This window comes from Podarcis vaucheri (genome assembly GCF_965113315.1).
Source record: "Podarcis vaucheri genome assembly, chromosome: 7".
Taxonomy (NCBI): domain Eukaryota; kingdom Metazoa; phylum Chordata; class Lepidosauria; order Squamata; family Lacertidae; genus Podarcis; species Podarcis vaucheri.
This window is the reverse complement of record NC_138765.1, coordinates 14,243,956-14,264,748: the sequence shown is the minus strand read 5'-3', so window position 1 is coordinate 14,264,748 and position 20,793 is coordinate 14,243,956. Positions and strand designations below refer to the sequence as shown.

At 41.5% G+C, this 20,793-nt stretch overlaps 1 protein-coding gene across 16 annotated transcripts in view; it reads right to left on the bottom strand.

The window, feature by feature from the left end:
* Positions 1-20,793, bottom strand: part of LOC309537745 (phospholipase A2 inhibitor gamma subunit B-like) — a 64,960-nt gene that overhangs the window by 34,767 nt on the left and 9,400 nt on the right. For 8 of the 16 annotated variants that reach the window (XR_014221976.1, XR_014221977.1, XR_014221980.1 and 5 more), the window contains 2 exons: positions 19,359-19,490; positions 18,634-19,053 (listed from right to left, as the gene is read on the bottom strand). The exons of 1 other annotated variant lie outside the window; for it this stretch is intronic. Coding sequence is in view for 1 of the 15 variants with exons in the window: in XM_082232740.1 (XP_082088866.1) it covers positions 2,605-2,761 (157 nt within the window). In the remaining 14 variants the exon portion in view is untranslated. 7 more of the 16 variants (XR_014221978.1, XR_014221984.1, XR_014221988.1 and 4 more) reach the window with 6 other exon arrangements.

Genomic DNA, 20,793 nt, shown 5'->3' with positions numbered 1-20,793 from the left:
ATATTGCAAAATTAATGAATGTTAGAAGGATGCTGGAATGAAGTTATATGGCTTTAGCAGAAATGTTATAAAGAATTAAGCAAAAACAGATTGTTAATGAGCCAAAGTGGAAAATTTAAGGTTAGATTGTGTTAAGATAAATTATAGAACAAAAATTGAGAAAGATGGAAAGGACTTGCTGAAATAGCTAATTGAACAAGAATACAAAAAAGGGAGGTGTGAGGAGGTCGATGAAACAAGTAAATGAAAGGTAAAGATATGGAAATATTGGATGTGTTTTTAAATGTTTTTGTTTTTCTTGTTGTTTTGCTGTATTGTTTTTTGTTTTTCTTTTTATTTTTGATGTATTGTAAGGTATTGTTTTGTTCTGTTTAATTATTTATTGTTACTTTTTTCTTTTTTCTGTAACTATTAAAACTTTAATAAATATTATTTTTTAAAAAACAAAAACAAAAGGAAGAGATCTAAGAGAGGGTTGGGTGGGTGAAGCTCCGGAACCGACTGTGCGTCCCACGCTGACTCCGCCCCACTTATAAAACCCCAGAGCAAACCGGAATGAAATTTTCTCACTGGCGGTCCGCTCACTTGGCCTGGCCCTAAGTGACACCACAGATTGGCTGGTTTTAATAGGGGTTTGGCAGGAAGCCCGACGGTCCGTGACTATTGGAAGGCAGGCCAGCTCAGGCCAACTGGCTTCTCTCTAGGGAGATCGGGAGTGCTGCGCACTGGTCCGCAAATGGCACCCACTGTCAGATGTTTTAGTGGTTATTCATCTCTCTATCGTTCCCCAATCCCCCAATGAATGAAGAATCACCCAGGGGTCATTTGAAGCTCTTTGTCAATAAGTGCTTCAGACAGGACACTTGCTTGCCCCTTGAGACACAGATGGTGATGCTGATTCTAATCATTTACCATGTAAACTAGGAAGATGGTTATTGCACTGGAACAGTATCATTTGTCTATGAGCAACCAATGGGGAAATGGGAAACCTCAATGCTATTCATGCTCAGGGATACATAGAGATATATAAATCTAAAAGAATGCAGCTACTTACAGTCAATCTCTCTTGCATTGCAAAAGTCATCTTGGCAGCAGTCGATGTTACTCTTTAAGTGACCTTGAAATATGGAGAAGCTGTAATTCGTTGAGGGACAATTTGTAGCACATCCGATTTTAAAATTGGATTCTACTGGAGACCCATCTGTAAGTGAGAATTGGAAAGACTAAATCTACAAAAATTCAAATCACATCTCTCCTTTTTTTAAACATTTTTTTTTTTTTTGTCAAATGGGTGACTAGGTCATTTCATTAGGAATCAACCAATGAGTACAACATATTTTCTTCTCCAAAACCATGTAAATATTCTAGGATATTTCCTTTAAAAATTGCACATAAATGGGTCAAGGCAGACTTGTTTTTGCTAAGGGCTCCGAACAGGCTAATCTACCATCCATCTCTACCTAATAATCAGTTAGTTGTTTCAGAGGCCCACTCAAGAATATGCCATATACTATATTTTTAAGAGGCAGAAAAAGAATATATTACTATGCTATGCATTTTTGTGTTTTTATACTGTAAACCGCCCTGTGATCCTCGAGTGAAGGGTGGTATAGAAATTAAATAAATAAATAAGATGGTAAGAAAAACTGGCAACCCTGGAAAAAGAAAAGGCTAGTATGGAGGTGGTGAATGTTCACTTCACAGGCCAAGTTTGTAGGAGAAAATAAAATACAATGAAAGGATTAAAGGCAATAAGAAAAGTACAATTAAAAATCACACAGCATTTAGCACATCAGTTGATAACTGTTGCAACAAGAAAATGTCTTGGGGGGTGGGAATTGGGGACTGCAGAGCTCCCAAACTCAACATACCTACTGCTTCTTTGCCTCAATTTGCAAACTATATCAGGTTGGTTAATTCACTTAACTCACGATGCTCCAGCAACTTTACGTTCCTGTTTATCATTATGGCCTGTCACTCAGGTACAAGTCTCTATAGAGTTGAAAATCACCCACTGAAAACAGCCAGAATGATTACAAAGCACTACCACCCACCCACTGGTGCTGGAGGAGACTCTTGAGAGTCCCATGGACTGCAAGAAGATCAAACGTCTCCATTCTGAACGAAATCAGCCCTGAGTGCTCACTGGAAGGACAGATTGTGAAGCTGAGGCTCCAATACTTTGGCCACCTCATGAGAAGAGAAGACTCCCTGGAAAAGACCCTGATGTTGGGAAAGATGGAGGGCACAAGGAGAAGGGGACGACAGAGAATGAGATGGTTGGATGGTGTTCTTGAAGCTACTAGCATGAGTTTGATCAAACTGCGGGAGGCAGTGGAGGACAGGAGTGCCTGGCGTGCTCTGGTCCATGGGGTCACGAAGAGTCGGACACGACTAAACGACTAAACGACTAAACAACAACAACAACCCACCCACAGCTCAGATAGCTTTTCCAGGAGGATCTAGTGGTTGATGCATGTAACCTTCTAAGAGGAAATGTTCTGTTCATGTTGGCTTTTTTTAAAAGAGAGAGATTTGTGTGAAATGTCAGAGTGTGCCTGTCAGGGTTTGAGGAAGTATGGTATTATAATATTGCAGACCTACTTGCCGCGGCATTGCATGAGCCCATGGTGCCCAGCGTGTGTATCTGTGAGCACCGGAGGGCAGGGCAGACTGGGAGAGGGATGCGGAAGATGAAGGAGCCCACCACAGCACCCCAGTAGCCCCACATACAGAGGGAGAAATGACCTCCAACAGCCATGCAAGGCACAGTGGCAGATGGAGTTCGTTCCTCCCTCGGCTGCAATATCAACACCTCTCCAACGCTTCTGCTCCCAAGGAATGGACCGGCTGCTGCTGCCACCCACACTCCAGCCCCAAAGGTGAGCCCGGTGGTGGGTTCCCTCAATGCGGGAGCTATAGTGGCAGTACATGGTGGCACCCACTTGAAAAAATGTGCCCATGGCAATGTCCCCCCCCCCCACGCTACATCACTGCCTACTTGGCAGCAGCTGCTTTGGAGACAGAGAGAAGATGACTTTGAATCTTGCTTCAAAGGGCTGGGTTCAGGTCATTTAATTCTGGTTGGTCAAGGAAACAGCAGACCCCGATAGGCTTATGTTTCTTATCAATTGGTATTTAACTGTCAGTGAGGAATTATCATACATGGCAGTTGGGAATATCAGTTGAGGAGGGAGGCGTGAGGCAAAGGCCAGAGAATATTCACAGAAAGCATGTTAACAGTAATCGGCTGCCCTGTCTAAAGTCCATAGCTGACAAATTACGCACTCTATTAAGTTACAGAGGAAGGGCCCTAACTCACTAGTAGATCATTTGCATTGGATGCCTAAGGTCCCAGATTCAATGACTAACATCTCCAGGTATGGATGGGGGAAATTACCAATAGACAGTAGACACCTCATGCCAATTGGTTTAGACAATATAAAGATGGACCAAGGGTTTGAGTCTGCAGGAGGTAGCTTCCGCTTCCTGTCTTCGTGTGAGCAGGTATTATATCACCGAAACAATGCAATTACTATTTGCATAGATTAGTGCTATCACACTCCCAGTTATGTCACTTTCTTGGCACTCTCTAAATGTTATGGAATGTGACTCTAAACAACAAAACTCTTGCACACATGCACAAAGAAAATACAGAGGTGTGTTACAGCACTATGTTGTATGCAAGCAAATAACAAGGTGTGTTGTCGTGGTATGTGTAGCAGTGGAGGGGTTGGTATGTGTAGCAGTGGAGGTGGTGTAGTGGTTAAGAGCGGTAGTCTCGTAATCTGGGGAACCGGGTTCGTGTCTCCGCTCCTCCACATGCAGCTGCTGGGTGACCTTGGGCCAGTCACACTTCTGTGAAGTCTCTCAGCCCCACTCACCTCACAGAGTGTTTGTTGTGGGGGAGGAAGGGAAAGGAGAATGTTAGCCGCTTTGAGACTCCTGAAGGGGAGTGAAAGGCGGGATATCAAATCCAAACTCTTCTTCTTCTTCTTCTTCTTCTTCTTCCCAAGAAAGGCTCTAATACGTTTTGTGTTGGCCAACAGCAACACAACAGCACTGCAGCACAGCCAGTAGATCCTTAATCTCCAGTAGTTGCTGTCACCACACTCTCACTTACTCTTGCAGTCCCAGTTGGGAGAAAACTTGGAGTACACTAAAGCAATCACTTTTTCAAAGGTTTGAAGCCAGCACCACAACACTCCTCTGATTCCCCTGCATCTTTGTGGTTTGTCTCAAAGGGCAGTGGCATCCCATACTCTTTCTGAGTCTCCCAGGACTCAGAAGAGTGTGCTGGTCACCTACATCTCTTATCCTAAACTCACAGTAGGTTCTAGTCATGTGTGGATTCTAAAACCCCGAAATTGAAAGACATGTACACTTCAGCAGTCAATTTAAGAAACCTACTAGGAATTAAGGTAAAAGGGAAACATGCAGAAAGTCAAGGCAGAATACAAAATTAACCCAAGCACTGTGGCTCTAAACTAAACCAATCTTAACCAAAGCACATCACTTGTTGTTCAGGTTTACTCACAAAGAATCATCAATTTTTAGAAGATTCCATCTTGGAACCACAGTGCTGGAAAGGCAACTGGATCCCCTCCTGTTGGAAGGGGAACAAACTGCAAGAAGCAGCTCAGTTTTTTAAAGAGCCACTCCTCTCTTATGGGAACGGAGAAGCCTTAGCTATTTCTGATCAAGTTTCTCTGGTCCCTCAAATAGGCCCTTTAAGTATCCTCTTTGCTAAGAAGAGGCTTGACTCAGAATTGATGTGCAGCTCAGGCTCTTTCTTCACAGCACGTTTCCTGGCAGAATTTCTTGGGCCCCAGAAAGAGAAATCTTCCAGATGTACCCAAATCCCTTGAAGAAAGCAAGCCCATTATATGTCAACAGACTCTACAGGGTCTTCTGGGGCGAATCACAGGCCTAGTTCATGTGTACACTCACCTCAATTCATCTCCTGTTCTTTGGTTGTCCAGCACTTAATGATTCACCTGAATGCATGAAAGGTCACCCCTAGATACTTCAGGGACCAAATGGTGGACCTACACACCCAATTTTAATTAAACAGAAAAGACATACTCACTTAAAAAGCCATCAAGATGATGTTGAAAGCAAAAGCCATCGTCAATGTTGCATATATCATGGTAATCTTCGGCACATAATAGATTTGCCACTTCTGTGAGGAGAGATGAAGAAACATTCAGTGGCACCACAAAGTTGCTCATTCCATGAGAAACGGCATCTACATTCACGGTTAGAAATATGACCATGAGCTAAACTTTTGCTGGATATAATCCAACAAACAAAATAGGAGCAGCTTTCATCAACTCAGGATCCACTTGCAATAGTGGGTCATGTGGGATGAAAGCAACCAAAACGCTAACTAATGCTCAAAAGGTCTGTAGAACTCTGTAATGTCATACGTTTGAGACAGTTATGTCAGGTGGTACAGCAGTGGCCCTTATTAACCATCTTCTGTATGAGAGCAGCAGAAGTGGTGTACAGTGTGCCCTGCAAGACGAATGCCTCGCAAGACGGAAAACCCACTAGACGAAAGGGTTTTCCGTTTTGGAGGTGCTTCACAAAACAAATCTCCCATGGGCTTGCTTCGCAAGGCAAAAATGTCTTGCGGGTTCCTGTGGTATTTTTTCCCCTCCCCCCTTTTTCTAAGCCGCTAAGCCGCTTATCAGCTGATCCGATAAGCTGATAAACCACTAATAGCGTTAATCCGCTAATCTGTCAATGGGCTTGCTTCGCAAGACGAAAAAACCGCTAGACGAAGAGAACGGATTCTTTTCGTCTTGCAAGGCACCACTGTACTGCTATCAGCCTCAGTTTATCTCTAACAGTATTTATGTTAGAAACAAATCATCTATATAAGATGTATTAACAACATTTTCCTACATTGTGCATATTAATCTGTACGTGCAAGCACACAAAGTAAAAGTTATTTCTTATTTACACAAAGTAAAAGTTATTTCTTATTTAAAGTGTCTTGTTCAGCTTTTAGAGGAGGGAAAAAGGAACTCATTAAAGGGTCAAATGACCCTTTATCATACAGCAATCTTATTGGTTTTCAGGATCCACAAGCAGTGTTGGGTTGGAAGATGCATGTATACATATACACACCTTCCCCCCATTTCTCACACCCAAACATACCCACTCACTGTGACAGACAGAGAAATAGCTTTATGGTGATTCATCCATCCCCACACCAAAGCAATGGCATCTCCTTCCCCCATTGCAGCACATTCCACCTTACCTCTCCCTGTTGCCCAGATAATTGACTGTGTGGTTTCCCCTTCTTTCCTGCACCAGTCAAATGGGCATTAAGTTGTACAGTGCAATTTCAAAAGTCCCATCACACACGGCTGCACACAGCCCACATTATTGGTGCTAGGAAGTGTGCTACCACCAGCCCAGAGCATAAGCAGAGCATGAGGGCAATGGGGAGAAAGGTGCACCAGGAAAGCCTTACCCATCCACCTTCATCACAATCAAATGTGTGCTCATCTGCCCTGCCAAACACCTGCTTGGCCAACTAAGGGAAACACAGTTACCGAAACAGGACAAAGGGTCAATCCGCAGGTATGTGACATAGACAACCGATTGCAGCTGACATGAGGTCCATAAGCCATGAATTGCTCACTTGTGCTGGAAGTAATGGGCAGGTGGCCCAGTCTCATGAGAAGTGTAACAAGCCCAAACAGAGCAACCACATCAGCACAGGAAGCACTAACAGGCAGTGCCATTGCTGGGAGGGAAGACTAGCCAAGTTCTTTGCCCTTGGTGAAGCCTCCAGAGGCTCCATTGCGGCTCTCAGCCTCTGTGTGCATGTGTGTGCAAATGCATGTGGGGTGTGTGTGCCAAACTGGGTGTTTGACCTGGGTGAAATGAAGCCTAGTTTCGCCCCTGCTACCAGAGATTCCTTTCTATTTTGATTCCCAGATGCTCTTGGTCTTATCCAATCTTTTCAGCATATTTTTCCCCCTTCAATGATCCTATCTCAGTCTCCCTAGCTTAGTCCACCCCACATCCCCTCCCAGGTAGTGAAAAGAAGAATCCAGGATTTCAGCTTCTGACTCACCTGGGAGAAACAGGGCCAGGAGAAGGCAGATACAGAGGAAAGCCTTCATAGCGCTGAAGAGATCAAAAGCTTAGAAAGGCTCAGAACAAGCCAGCAGGTGACTTGTGGAGGAAGAGGCTGATGTGGGGGAATTTATAGGCCAAAACGGGGAGGCCTGGGAGTAGAGGTGGGAAGAACTGGTCCAGTGAGGGGCGGGAAATGATGAAATTAGAAATTGCATAGAGTGTTTTCTTGGAACACAAATTTCAGTGCTGAAATTAATAAAATGTGCTTTTTTTTAGAATGACATGATCTTCTGCCAACTGCCTCTTCAATTAAGAAACAACTCTTCAATTAAGAAACAACAATCAATCTCCTTTGGATGTAATATCACCAAATGACCTTCCAGTCCTTCTCCACCCCAATTTCCCCACAGTGTATGAGGAAAGTCTCTAGAGTCAGCCAACTTGGCACGTTCAATTTTGTAATATACAATCCTTTTACAGAATGTATCCTGCAAAACAAAACAGCTGAATTTTTAAACCCCACAAATTAAAAGCTGCTTGAGAATGTTTTAAACAAATTAGAAACTTGTAGCAGGGAAACAATAGCAGAACCCCTCCCCCGGCCGCCGCCGCCAAGCCCTGCCCAAAGAGTTCATTCACATGAGTCTGGTCCCACCTCATAGGTCAGCTGGCAATGGCCTTACAAAGGGAACAGACCCTGCATTCCTCACCACAGTCAAAGGTCCAGTCCTCATTGCAGCAGGAGTTTTTATAGCTGGAGTGCAAGGGCCTGGGCCCTGCCCTGTAGGCCAGATGGTGAAGGCCTTGTGAGGGGCAGGCCTTTCAGTCCTCACCACAGCTGATGGTAAGTCACCAGTCAGGTGACAGTCAAGTGAGATGCAGAAGGCTTTACACAGTCAACCATTTTGTTTCAGACATAACATGAAGAGAACAACCAATATGGTTTTGTAGTAAATTCGCTGCATTTTGGTCTGGAACTGAACCGGTGGTACACAGCTTGAATTGTTCCAAGAGAGGCTAGTGCTTCAGGCATGCATTCAGCGGCATCATTTGCACATCACTTGAGTGTTTGACAACCGCAAGCTGAAGCACTGTTTCTGTATTTTCGCTTGTGAGCTGCTGTATTTTCCAGCCATATTTGCCCATTATCATAGGCTTGAGTTCTATTCCTCACAGAAAGGAATAGTATCTTTCAGCGGGACTTCATTGCTGCCTCTCTGGATTGGCTGGGAGAAGTAGGCAGGAGCATATTGGCAGAAGAGGAAGCAGACGGAAGAAGAAGTGCCATGGTATTTTATGTAGTATTACACAAAAATGTAAATTCTAATCTTCACACAATATATGCAAACATTTTCCGATGTCCAGGTAAATTTCTGGCTCCACTCCTTTGGCTCCCAGTTTCCTGTTTGACCCCAAGCACAGCTATGATGTACCACCTGCAATCCCATCCCCTGGGCTCTTTGGAGAGGCTTGCAGGGTCTGCTTTTGGCCCCCAAGCCAAATGTCCTCCACCCTTGGTGGTCATAGTCCTCCAATCTTCTCTGGCTTTTGGCTTCCCTTTTTCAGCCAAAAGAGCAGTTTGGTAATTTTAGACCAAAGTATGAAACCACATTTCTTCAACAAGTGCACTATGAATCCACTCTTATTCAGAAGGTAAATTGGCTGAGCAGCATTTTGAGGAAATATTGGCTGATGTTAGATTTCCCATGAACCTCAACTGGTAGAGTTGAAATGAACCCGCTTAACCCGGCCCTGCTCTCACAATGGCCAAACAGATGCCTGTGCAAAGCCTCAAAGCAGGACTTGACAGCAACACCACTCTCCCCACTTCTGATTGTTTTATATATTGTTTAATTCTATCAATATTTAATTGTTGTTTGTGCAAAACAGAAAGTGTGTGGGGGGCCCTCCTTCAAGAAACAAAGCCAGAGGTGAGAGCAGAGTTTTGCGGTGATGCAAGCCAGATGTTAAAGCAGCAAGGTGGGAGAAGACAGAGAGATAAAGCAATTTTGATGTCTGTCACAGTGTCCCATTGTGTCAGAAGGGGAAAGCTGTCTGCAGACAAATGCCAGCTTCCTTGTCCTGAAGCGAAATGAGCGCTGCACCCCATAGTCACCTTTGACTAAACTTAACCATCCAGGGGTCCTTTCCCTCTTACCTTTTACCTGTGTCAGAGACAAAGGCATGATGATTATGGACTGCATGTTTTCCTAGGACTCCTAGGATTTTAAGGCACATGGTTGAAATCCGTTGCTGGAACACCTGTCGCCCCCTCACCATAAGTTTCATACCACTGATAGTGAAATCTGGCAAAATTGCTTGAGGTTCCAGAAACCTAATCCAATTTTTGTGCTCAGCTTTGAATTCTTGCGTAACCTGTGGGGACTCATTTCCCCATGGTGGTGAAACTGAGGCTGGCACAGATTAGGAGGGACGTGTCCTTGGAGTTCTTGGGAGATTTAATTTGCTTTCAGCACTGTGCTTCAAATTCTGGTATAGTGCAATTAGAATTCTAGCAGTTCACTGTGCTGAACCCGTTGTCCCTGGGTGCTGGCAAAGTGCTCCTTGTCGTGGCCTATACTTTCCTCCAACTAAGCCTCTTCATGCTTCCCTGTTTGGCCCACTGCTCTTCCTGACTCTTCAGCTTTCTAGAATGATTAAGACACTCGTATCACCTGCCTCCTCTTGGTCCAGCTTCCTCCAGGAAAGAGCCTCGGAAGAATAGACATATTATGGGTATCATAGTCCACAGTATCTGTTCTAAGAACACTGAAATGCAACTGAGAACTTTATTAGATCATAATCTAATATTTACTATTATGAAAGGCCAACCAAATACCACTTTTAGATGGAAGCTGAATGACAGCTTGCTAGAAAGCTGTCTTCAGTCCAGAGAGACCGGTAATAAGCGACCCCTCCATCCTGAGAGGAGCACACTAATCTTCTGGCATCCCATCACAGAAGAAAGAGACAGTCCGTAGTCTACTCAATACTTTATTAAGACTATACACGCAGCTCTTACAAGCACGACTGCTCTCCTGAGCAGCAAACACAAGAGTCTATGACTCGACTCACACTTCAACTCAGAAGCGAAAGTAACTCTCCGGTTACAAGAGAACTAGCAGAGACTTCCTGTCTCACGCTCAGAGACATCACATGATGTCAACAATGTAGCTGCTGGTGAGATATAAAAATCCCAACAACCTCTTCCCCCCTTTTCTTCCTAATGTAACACTAATAACTCAACTAATGAAACTGATCTGTAGAAAATGTAACTTGAAAAAAGAGACATTGTACATACTTTCGTAAACCAAGAAATCTTTAATAAAAAATACATGAAAAAAGAATGTATTAGGCTTGATTTTTGTGTGTTCTGCATTTCTGAGTCTCTCCCTCCTACATTGCATTCCATGTCTCCTTATCTAACCCTGAAAGTGGTACAAATGGCAGCATGTTTTAGCACAAGACTATGTATCAGCGACCCTAGAAGTTTTCTGAGACCCAGGAAGAGGATTTTATGATGCTCTTCCCTCACTGAATGCTAGGTTGCCAGGGTAATGCTGGACATCCAAAACCTAAAATGGTCAAAAGGTCTGGGAACAGTGGGGCCACTCCAAGTTGATTGGAGGGGTGAAGATACCAGTATGGAGCCATAAATGTGTTATTTCTCCAGACCTCTAACCTTTCCTGATGTATGTGAAGATGTTTTATGACTCTTTGATGGCTGTTTGAGAACTACTATCTAAGCTTTTGTTCTGAGGTGCCTCGGGGCAGACCTTCTCCAACTGGCACCTTGAGTTGAGTGAGCTCTGTCCTGTTGCAATAGCTATAATAAATGCTGGGTCCTTAAATCTGGATACTAGACTTGAAAATAGTTCCCTTGGTTCTGTGGTCTATTTAAAAATTGGTTGTTCCTCACCTGGGTAATGAACAAGGTGGTGTAGAGGTGAATTCTTACCACAACACCAATCCTAGTCTGAATGCAATGGCTACCAATTAGTTTCCAGGCCTAATTCAAAGTTGTGGTTTTGACCTATAAAGCCTTAAACAGCTCAGGACCGCAATATCTCAAGGACCACCTCTTTCCATATAAACCCACCCAGATCTTGAGATCATCTTCTGAGGCCCTTCTTCACGTGTCTCATCCTCAAGAGGTCCAGAGGCTGGAAACACAAAAACGGGCCTTTTCTGTAGTAGTTCTCCATTTGTAGAATGCTTGCCTGCAGTCTTCATTATACATCTTTAGGTGCCAGGCAAAATTGTTCCTCTTTAACCAAGCCTTTGTTTGATTGGCATCCTATGCCCTTTCAAAATGTTTTGGGGGAGTTATTGGGTTGTTTTTGTTTGGTTTGTATATTTTGTGGTTTTATATTCTGTGAACCGCCCTGAGACCTCTGGATATAGGGTGGTAAATAAATTTTAACAACAATTACTTAGAGATCTTCAGGTACCAAGCAAATAACATGTCTAAATAAGAAGATGATGGTGATGAAGAAGAAGATGGTGGTGATGGAGGAGGGACACTATCACTATCACAATCACAATCACTATCACAAGAAATCTTGTGATGTAGTGAAACTGTAATTTGTTGAGGGACACTTTGTAGCATATCCCATGTCATCCTTGCCATGTATTTTAGACCCATCTGTGATAGAGAAGAAATAAATAACTACATCTGCAAAAATTCTCATCAGTTCTCTCCTTTCTGAAATCTAGATGATGTTTACTAACTTATTTTTTGGCCAAATGGGTGATGGAGGAGGGGAACTATCAGAATGGCACTCTCCCTGCCCCCTCCATCATGATTCCCAGCATCTGGAAGTCCCAATGTTAGATTCTCATTTTTAAAAGAAACAAAGAGAAGTATCTAAGCTTCAAGAGTCAATTAGACAACAACATTATACCATTATCCTCCTCATGAGGAGGAAGTGAGGAAATCTACAAATTGAGTCATTGTTCATTTCATTACTGTTTCGCAAAGGAAACTGTGAACAGATACCTCTATCCCCTTTCATTGAATTTTATGCTGCTGATTCTGGAAAATTGGCCTGGGCTTCCAGAAACATAATGCAATTAGTTATTAGTAATTTTATTAACTAATAATTATCCATTTGTTCCTTCTAAAGACTCTGTTCTTCACCGCCACCACTGCCAAATATTGTAAATTTGATAAATTCAGAAACACAACACAGTTTTATTTGCCATACCAGTTTATTATGTTTATTATGAAGGAAGGAAAAATTACCCCATAAACCATATCATGAGACATAGCTCCCAAGCCCCACATTTCTCTATGCCCTGCATCCCATTTAGCCTCCACCAAATGCCAGATAAAAGACACAGGAGTCCTCTGAATTCCAGAAACTCTGCAAAGCCACCATCAGAGAGGCAACTTCCACCTCCACCGATGCTGCAAATGGTGGGATCCAAAATGATGAAGACATTCTTCTCTCCCATCTCCCCTTCAGTGTTGAGCCACTTTCCAGAAGGCATCATGCTTTATCGTGCCTGAAAGGTAGTCATTATACAGTGATGTCCTAGCCAACTCACAAAAAGACTTTTGTCCAATCCATTGGGACTGCTTTTAGTTCATAAAATCATATGAAGAGCCCTGTTAGACCCACCTACTCCAGTATTATCTTCTCACAGTGCCCAAACAGATGTCTATGGGAAGCTTCTCCGTGGCACAACTGTGGTTCCCTGTCTGTGGGATGCTCTCTCCAGCGAGGTCCACTTACATTATTTCCCCCCGGAATTTTTAATAAAGTTTTCAGAATACAATAAAATGATACCTAGAACAAATGAAATGGAAGGAAGGAAGGAAGGAAGGAAGGAAGGAAGGAAGGAAGGAAGGAAGGAAGCAAAACAACAAAAGAAAAGAGGGAAAGGCAAAGGAAGGAAGAAATGAGAGGAGATGCTTTCCCAGGCAAGGTCTGTCAAGCACCTCCATTAACATTTTTTTCCAGCAACAGGAAAGACTTATCTTTTGCCCAGACCTTTTGCTGCAGATGACAATTTTGCTATTGGTGCTTTTATGGGAGTTGTTTTGCTTTTCATGGTATACTCTTTTTATAGTAATGGTTGTGAAATGCAAATCACTTGCTCCAGATCCAGGCACTTTTGGAAGAAACTGTTTTTCTAGATACAGTGGTACCTCAGATTAAGTGCTTAATTCGTTCCGGAGGTCCGTACTGAACCTGAAACTGTTCTTAACCTGAAGCACCACTTTAGCTAATGGGGCCTCCCGCTGCTGCCGTGCTGCCAGAGCCCAATTTCTGTTCTCATCCTGAAGCAAAGTTCTTAACCTGAAGCACTATTTCTGGGTTGACGGAGTCTGTAACCTGAAGCGTATGTAACCTGAGGTACCACTGTACATTTCAATCAGGATTTATGCCTGGTTTTGGCACAGAAACTGCTTTGGTTGCCTTGTATGATGACCTCTGGAAACAAGGGAAACATGTCCCTGTTAATTCTCCTGCCGGCTGTCCAAACTAGGGGTGGGTGGCAATGTTTTGCGGTTGTTCCAGTCCAACTTGGATGGTCATTTCCAGAGGGTGTTGCTTGGGGAGTGTTTTTCAGACCCATGGAGCCTTCAACGTGGGGTTCTGCAGTGCTTAATCCTATCCCTTATGCTTTTCAATATCAACCTGAAACCACTAGGTGGGATTATCTGGAAATTTGGAGCATGTCAACAATATGCTGGTGACACTCAATTCTATTCTCCTTTGCTTCTTCAGTTGAGGCAGTGGAAGTGCTGGACTGGTGTCTTGCCTCAATAATGGACTGAATCAGAGCCAAAAGAACTGAAGCAAAGTAAGAATCTAGGTAGGAATGAGTTACTGCGGCCTAGACCGGAAGGGTAGGAGATTGCCTGCTCTTTTTTATAATGTTTTTTATTCATTTTCCAATACAAAATTATACAATCCATACATCTTAATTACATCCCATTTCTCTTTTTTGACTTCCCTCAACTTGTCTGAAAATCCTTCATAATTTTACTTCTTCCACATTTCTAACTTATTATTATATATTAAACCCTATTTTTTGGTAGTTGTTCTAACATTTTTCCTCACAGAGCTTCATTAAAACTTACAAACGTTATCTGATTATCACTTAATTTTTGCATATACTCAATAAATTTTTCCCTGTAAATCTCTGATCTCGTCGATTTCGGATCCTTCCTGTCATTCTAACAAGTTCTGCATAGTCCGTCATTTTCATTCTCCATTCTTCTATCGTAGGTAGCTCCTCTTGTTTCCATTTCTGGGCCATCAGTATTCTTGCTGCTGCCACTGCATATAAAAATATCTTCTTTTCTTTCTTGTTTATCTTGTTACCTGTAATGCCTCGTAAAAATGCTTCTGGTTTCTTAACAAATGTATATTTCAACATTTTCTTCAATTCATTATATATTATTTCCCAAAAGCTTTTAACCTTCTTACATTCCCACCACATATGATAAAATGTACCTTCCTTTTCTTCACATTTCCAACATTTGTTATTTGTCTTATACATCCTTGCTAATTTCACCGGTGTTACATACCATCAATACATCATTTTCATCACATTTCCTTTTATAGTTGTACATGCAGTAAATCTTAAACCTTCTTTCCATAATTTTTCCCAATCGAAGATCCGAAAGGAATAAGAAAAGGATTTGTGGACTTTTATAGAAAACTATATAAAAGGAAAGAAAAAGGAAATGCTAAAAAAAGAAGAATATTTAAAAGAGAAAGGGACGCAGAAGATTCCAATGAAAGAAAGAAGTAAATTAAATGAGATGATAGAAATAGAAGAAATAAGAAATGCAATTAAAGAATTAAAAAGTGGAAAGACACCAGGACCGGATGGATTTAGTGCAAGATTTTATAAAGAAATGAAGGACATCCTACTTGTACCTTTGAAATAAGTGATGAATAGTATATTAACAAATAGAGAAATACCAGAAACTTGGAAAGAAGCGTATATCACTTTGACACCCAAACAAGACTCTGACTTATCTCAAGTTAAAAACTTTAGGCCGATCTTGCTTTTGAATAATGATTACAAACTGTTTGCAGGCATATTAGCAAATAGGATGAAAAAGGTATTGAAGGAGCTGATACATAAAGATCAAGCGGGTTTTCTCCCAGGCAGGCAAATGAAAGATAATATTAGAAATATAATTAAAATTATGGAATATTTAACTGCCAGGAATGATAAACAAGCTATGTTAATATTTGTGGATGCGGAGAAGGCCTTTGATAATATTTCTTGGGAATTTATATTTAAAAACTTTGAAATGATGGGTATGGGACAGATGTTTTTAAATAGTATTAAGGCAATATATATGGATCAAAGAGCAAAATTAATAGTTAATAACGTGACAACGGAAAACATAAAAATAACTAAAGGTACAAGACAAGGATGTCCCCTTTCACCACTGCTATTTATCACGGTCCTTGAAGTCTTTTTAAGGGCAATAAGAAGTAATGATCAGATAAAAGGGGTAACAGTGGGCGGTAAAGAATATAAAGTTAAGGCCTTTGCGGATGACTTAGTATTAACTTTGGAAAATCCCATGAATACTGTAACAGAAGTCTTGAAAGAAGTAGATCAGTTTGGCCAATTGGCAGGATTTAATTTGAATAAGAAAAAAACTAAAGTAATTACTAAAAACATGGATCAGGACACAATTAATAAATTGCAGCAACAAACAGAGATAGAAGTGGTTAAGAAAGTTAAATATTTAGGAGTATGGTTAACCCCCAGAAGTATTGATTTGTTTCAGAATAATTACATTCCAACATGGAATAAGATTAAAAGGGACCTGGAGGTGTGGGGAAGAATGAAACTGTCCTTTTGGGGAAGAATTGCAACAATAAAAATGAATGTGCTACCGAAAATGTTATTCTTGTTTCAAACAATTCCAGTAATCAAAGGGGCAGCAATTTTTAAAAATTGGCAAAGAGAAATTTCAAGGTATATCTGGCAGGGTAAGAAGCCGAGAATAAAGTATAAGTTATTGACAGATGCGAAAGAAAGAGGAGGCTTCGCCCTGCCAGACTTGAAATTGTATTATGAAGCAACTTGCCTCTGTTGGTTGAAGGAATGGATGAAATTAGAAAATACTGATTTGTTAGATTTGGAAGGTTTTGATAATAGATTTGGGTGGAAGGAATATTTGTGGTATGACAAGAAGCGTGTACATAAAGGTTTTGAAAATCACATCATAAGAAGGTCTTTGATTGAAGTGTGGGAAAGATATAAAAATTTGTTGGAACCCAAAACTCCGTATTGGTTATCGCCGTTGGAGGCGATGAGTGTGAAGAAAATTAATATGAAGGGGGGATGGGTGACATATGAGAAGTTAATAATGAAAATAGAAGGTAAATGGAAAATGAGACCATTTGAAGGAGTTAAGGAATATGTTAATGATTGGCTGCATTATTTTCAAATTAATGAAATGTTTAAAAAAGATTTGACTCAAAGGGGTTTTGCTGATAAAGAATCAAAATTTTAAAGAGAAATATTGAACAATGACTTTAAAGTTTTGGCATGAATGTATAAGATATTACTAGAATGGTGTACAAAGGATGAAGAGGTAAAATCGGTTATGATTGATTGGGCCAAAGATTTGGGATATAATATACATATGGGAGATTGCCTGCTCTTGATGGGGTTACACTTCCTTTGAAGGAGCAGCTTCCTGGTTCCTTTGCTGTCACTTGAAGCTCAGCTGGCCTCAGCGGCATGGAGTGCTTTCCATCAGCATTGGGTGGTGGCCCAGCTACACCCCTATCTGGACAAGGATAGCCTTACTACTGTCGTCTACGCTCTTGTAACCTCAAGGTTAGATTGCTGCAATGCGTTATATGTGGGGCTGCCTCTGAAGACAGTTCAGAAACTTCAGCTAGTGCAGAATTCAGCAGTCAAGTTGCTCACCTTAGCAAGATGGTTTGAGCTCATTATACTGATATAAATATTAGAGACCCCAGGTGTATATTCTTATTATTTTAATAGTGTTTCAATGTTTCACTTCAATTGCATTTAACTTTTTAGAATGTATTAGGCTTGATTTTCATGTGTTCTGCATTTGTGAGTCTCTCCCTCCTACGCTGCATTCCATGTCTCCTTATCTAACCCTGAAAATGGTACAAATGGCAGGATGTTTTAGCACAAGAATATAAATCATTAATCTCTGAAGCTATCTGAGACCCAGGAAGAGGATTTTATGGTGTTCTTCCCTCACTGGAGGCAAGGATGCCAAGGTAACACCAGACATCCAAGGCCTAAAATGGTCAAATGGTCTGGACACATTGGGGTCACTCCAAGGTGATACCAATATGGAGCCATAAATGTGTTTTTTCTCCAGACAAGTAACCTTCCCTGATGTACATGAAGATGTTTTGTAACTCTTTGTTTGCTGTGTTTGAACTACTATATAAGCTTTTGTTCTGAAGTTCCTTGGGGCAGACCTTCTCACATTGAGTTGAGTGAGCTCTGTCCTGTTGCAATAGCTATAATAAATGCTGGATCCTTAAATATAGATGCTGGGCTTCAGAATTGCTTCCTTGGTTCTGTGGTTTATTCAAAAGGTGGTTGTTCCTCACCTGGGTAACGAACAAGGTAGTGTAGGGGTGCATCATTACCGCAACACTGATCCTGGCCTGACTGCACTGGCTACCAATTAGTTTCTGGTCTCAATTCAAAGTGATGGTTTTGACCTCTAAAGCCTTAAACAGCTCAGGACAGCAATACCCCAAGGATCGCCTCTTTCCATATGAACCCACCCAGATCCTGATATCATCTTCTAAGGCCCTTCTTCATGTGTCTCATCCTCAAGAGGTCTGGAGCCTGGCAATACAAAAAAGGTCCTTTTCTGCAGTAATTCTCCACTTGTGGAATGCTTGCAAGGGAGGTTTGCTTGCGGTCTTCATTATATGCCTTTAGGCACCAGGTAAAAATGTTGCTCTTTAACCAAGCCTTTGTTTGATTGGCATCCTGTGCCCTTTTAAAATGTGTTGGGGGAGTTAGTGGGTTGTTTTTGTTTTGATTGCGTATTTTCTGGTTTTATATTCTGATTTTATTCTGTGAACCACCCTGAACCTCCGGGTATAGGGTGGTATACAAATTTTAGCAACAGCAACAACTTGGAGACTATCGGGTACCAAGCATCTAACACATCTAAATAAGAAGGTGATGATGATGGAGGAGGAAGAGGGACGCTATCACAATGGCACTCTCCCTGCCCCCAGATACAAATGCATTTAATGGAGGAAGTGAGGAAATCTACAAGTTAAGTCATTATTCATTTTATTATTGTATCGCAGAGGAAACTGTGGACAGACAACCTTCTCTCCTTTCATTGAATTTCATGCTGCTGATTCTCAGGGAAATCTGGCAAATTGGCCTGGGTTCCATAAACTTAATCCAATTAGTTATTAGTAATTTTATTAACTAACAATTATCCATTTGTTCCTTCTAAAGACTCTGTCCTTCACTGCCACCACTGCCAAATATTGTTAATTTGATAAATGAAGAAACACAACACAATTTTATTTGCCACACCAGTTTATTTTGATTATGAAGGAAGGAAAAATTAACCTATAAACCATATCATGAGACATAGCTCCCCACATTTTTCTATGCCCTGCATCCCATTTAGCCTCCACCAAATGCCAGATAAAAGACACAGGAGTCCTGTGAATTCCAGAAACTCTGCAAAGCCACCATCAGAGAGGCAATCTCCACCTCTACCAATGCTGCAAGTGGTGGGATCCAAAATGATGGAGACATTCTTCTCTCCTAACTACCCTTCATTGTTGAGCTGCTTTCAGTGAGGCAGAGTATCACCGCATCGTGCTTCTGTTATAGTGCCTGAAAGGTAGTCATAATACGGTGATGTCCTAGCCAACTCACAAAACGTTGGGGTGGCACAGCCGTTATAAACCTTATCAGGAACCGAACTGTCATCTGGTAAAGAGAAAGAGGCATGGTCACATGTGTATTTTTTTGTTATTATGCAAGAGAGGCTTAATCCACATTCTGGGATGGGGAGAGAGAGAGGCTCAATATTGCATTCTGGATCATCACTTCATAGGCTCAACTATATACTGAATAATACTGTAATATGTTCAGGGGAGAGAAACCTGCCCTTTCCCACAAAACATGAAATCTTTTTTCTGGCATGAAGCTGCAAACAGAATAAGAGAGCAACCAACCCACTCTGGCAAACTGTGTTTCTAATCTCCCGCACATTTGTTGGCAGTGATACTTACTGTGAACAAGGACAAACTCAAAGCATCGAGTCTCAGCACCACGACATCTGAGATTTCTCAACTTCGGACAATCTTCTGGGTCAGAAGCATCATAGAACGGACACCTTAGCCCATTGAAACCATATCCTGGCCCTGCCAAAAGCAATCCATACAATAAATACATGGATTCAGCCCATATATCTCCATAAAAAATCCTAGGCCTCAGTTCTATAATCCTGCCAGAGGGTTGCATTAATCATGCAGACAATGCAGATCTGGTTATTACCTTGAATACCTAGACTGAGATGCCAGCAGTCAGATTGCAGGACTTCACCTGCTCTGGATGGTGTGTTTTGGAATGGGGAGAGAGAAGCCAGACAGGCTTCAGGTGGTAGGCCACCAATTTGTGAGCCAGGCTCAGCCCTAGTAGGCATATGTTCCAACATTTCTTGAGAGGACATTGGGACATCTCCCGCCCCAACCCTCCCACAAAAACATGGATATGGCCAGGAAAACCCAGACTTTTGGCAGCCCTACAATATGTTGTTTACTTTGTTAATATGTTGTAAACTATGGTGTCACCTATTGCTGAAGGATATAGATAGATAGATAGATAGATAGATAGATAGATAGATAGATAGATAGATAGATAGATATAGATAGATAGATAGATATAGATATATACATTTTTAAAATAGTAAATACAGCTTGTTGTTGTTGTTGTTGTTATTTGTATTCAATACATTTATATATGTTTTATATACCACAATACAGTCTCAAAGTTGTTTGCCAATTAAAAATGTGTGTGTGTGTATGAAACTGTGAAACTACAATAAAATAAAAAGCAATTTTACACATAACTACAATGCAATGCAATAAAGCAATCAAATCTCAAAAGAAATAAAAATAAGATATATTTAGATTCAGGGATCCTTTCCCTCTCTTCAGAGACCCTTTTGCCGAGACATCTCCCAACTCACTACACATTACACTGAATTTATGCCCTACATTTACACAAATAATAAAATACCTGCTACTCAGTCAGTATCACAGATCACATTCTGTTTCACAAATGCACACAATCTGCCCAGTCACTCCAGCATCTCTTACTCAAGTCACCATCCCCTATCGCCTGTCACTCCTTCCACACAACAAAAATGTACTTCAAAAACCAAAGAAAGAAAGAAAGAAATGGTTCACTTACTGAACCGTATAAAACAATAATACAAATTGCCACCCATTAGTCACACATATATTCTTGACAACAATTTCGTTACTTCCCAGGTCACAGTCTCCCTTTCCAGACTCTAGTTGGGCTAGTAGGGAGCAAGGAAGAAATGTATTGTGTGTCCAGGCGGAGACCCCCCCTCTCCCCTAGGAGACAGGCCCAGAGCAATGAATCATAGACGTCAACATTTATTATGATTAAAATGGCCACAACTTTATCCACAGTTTC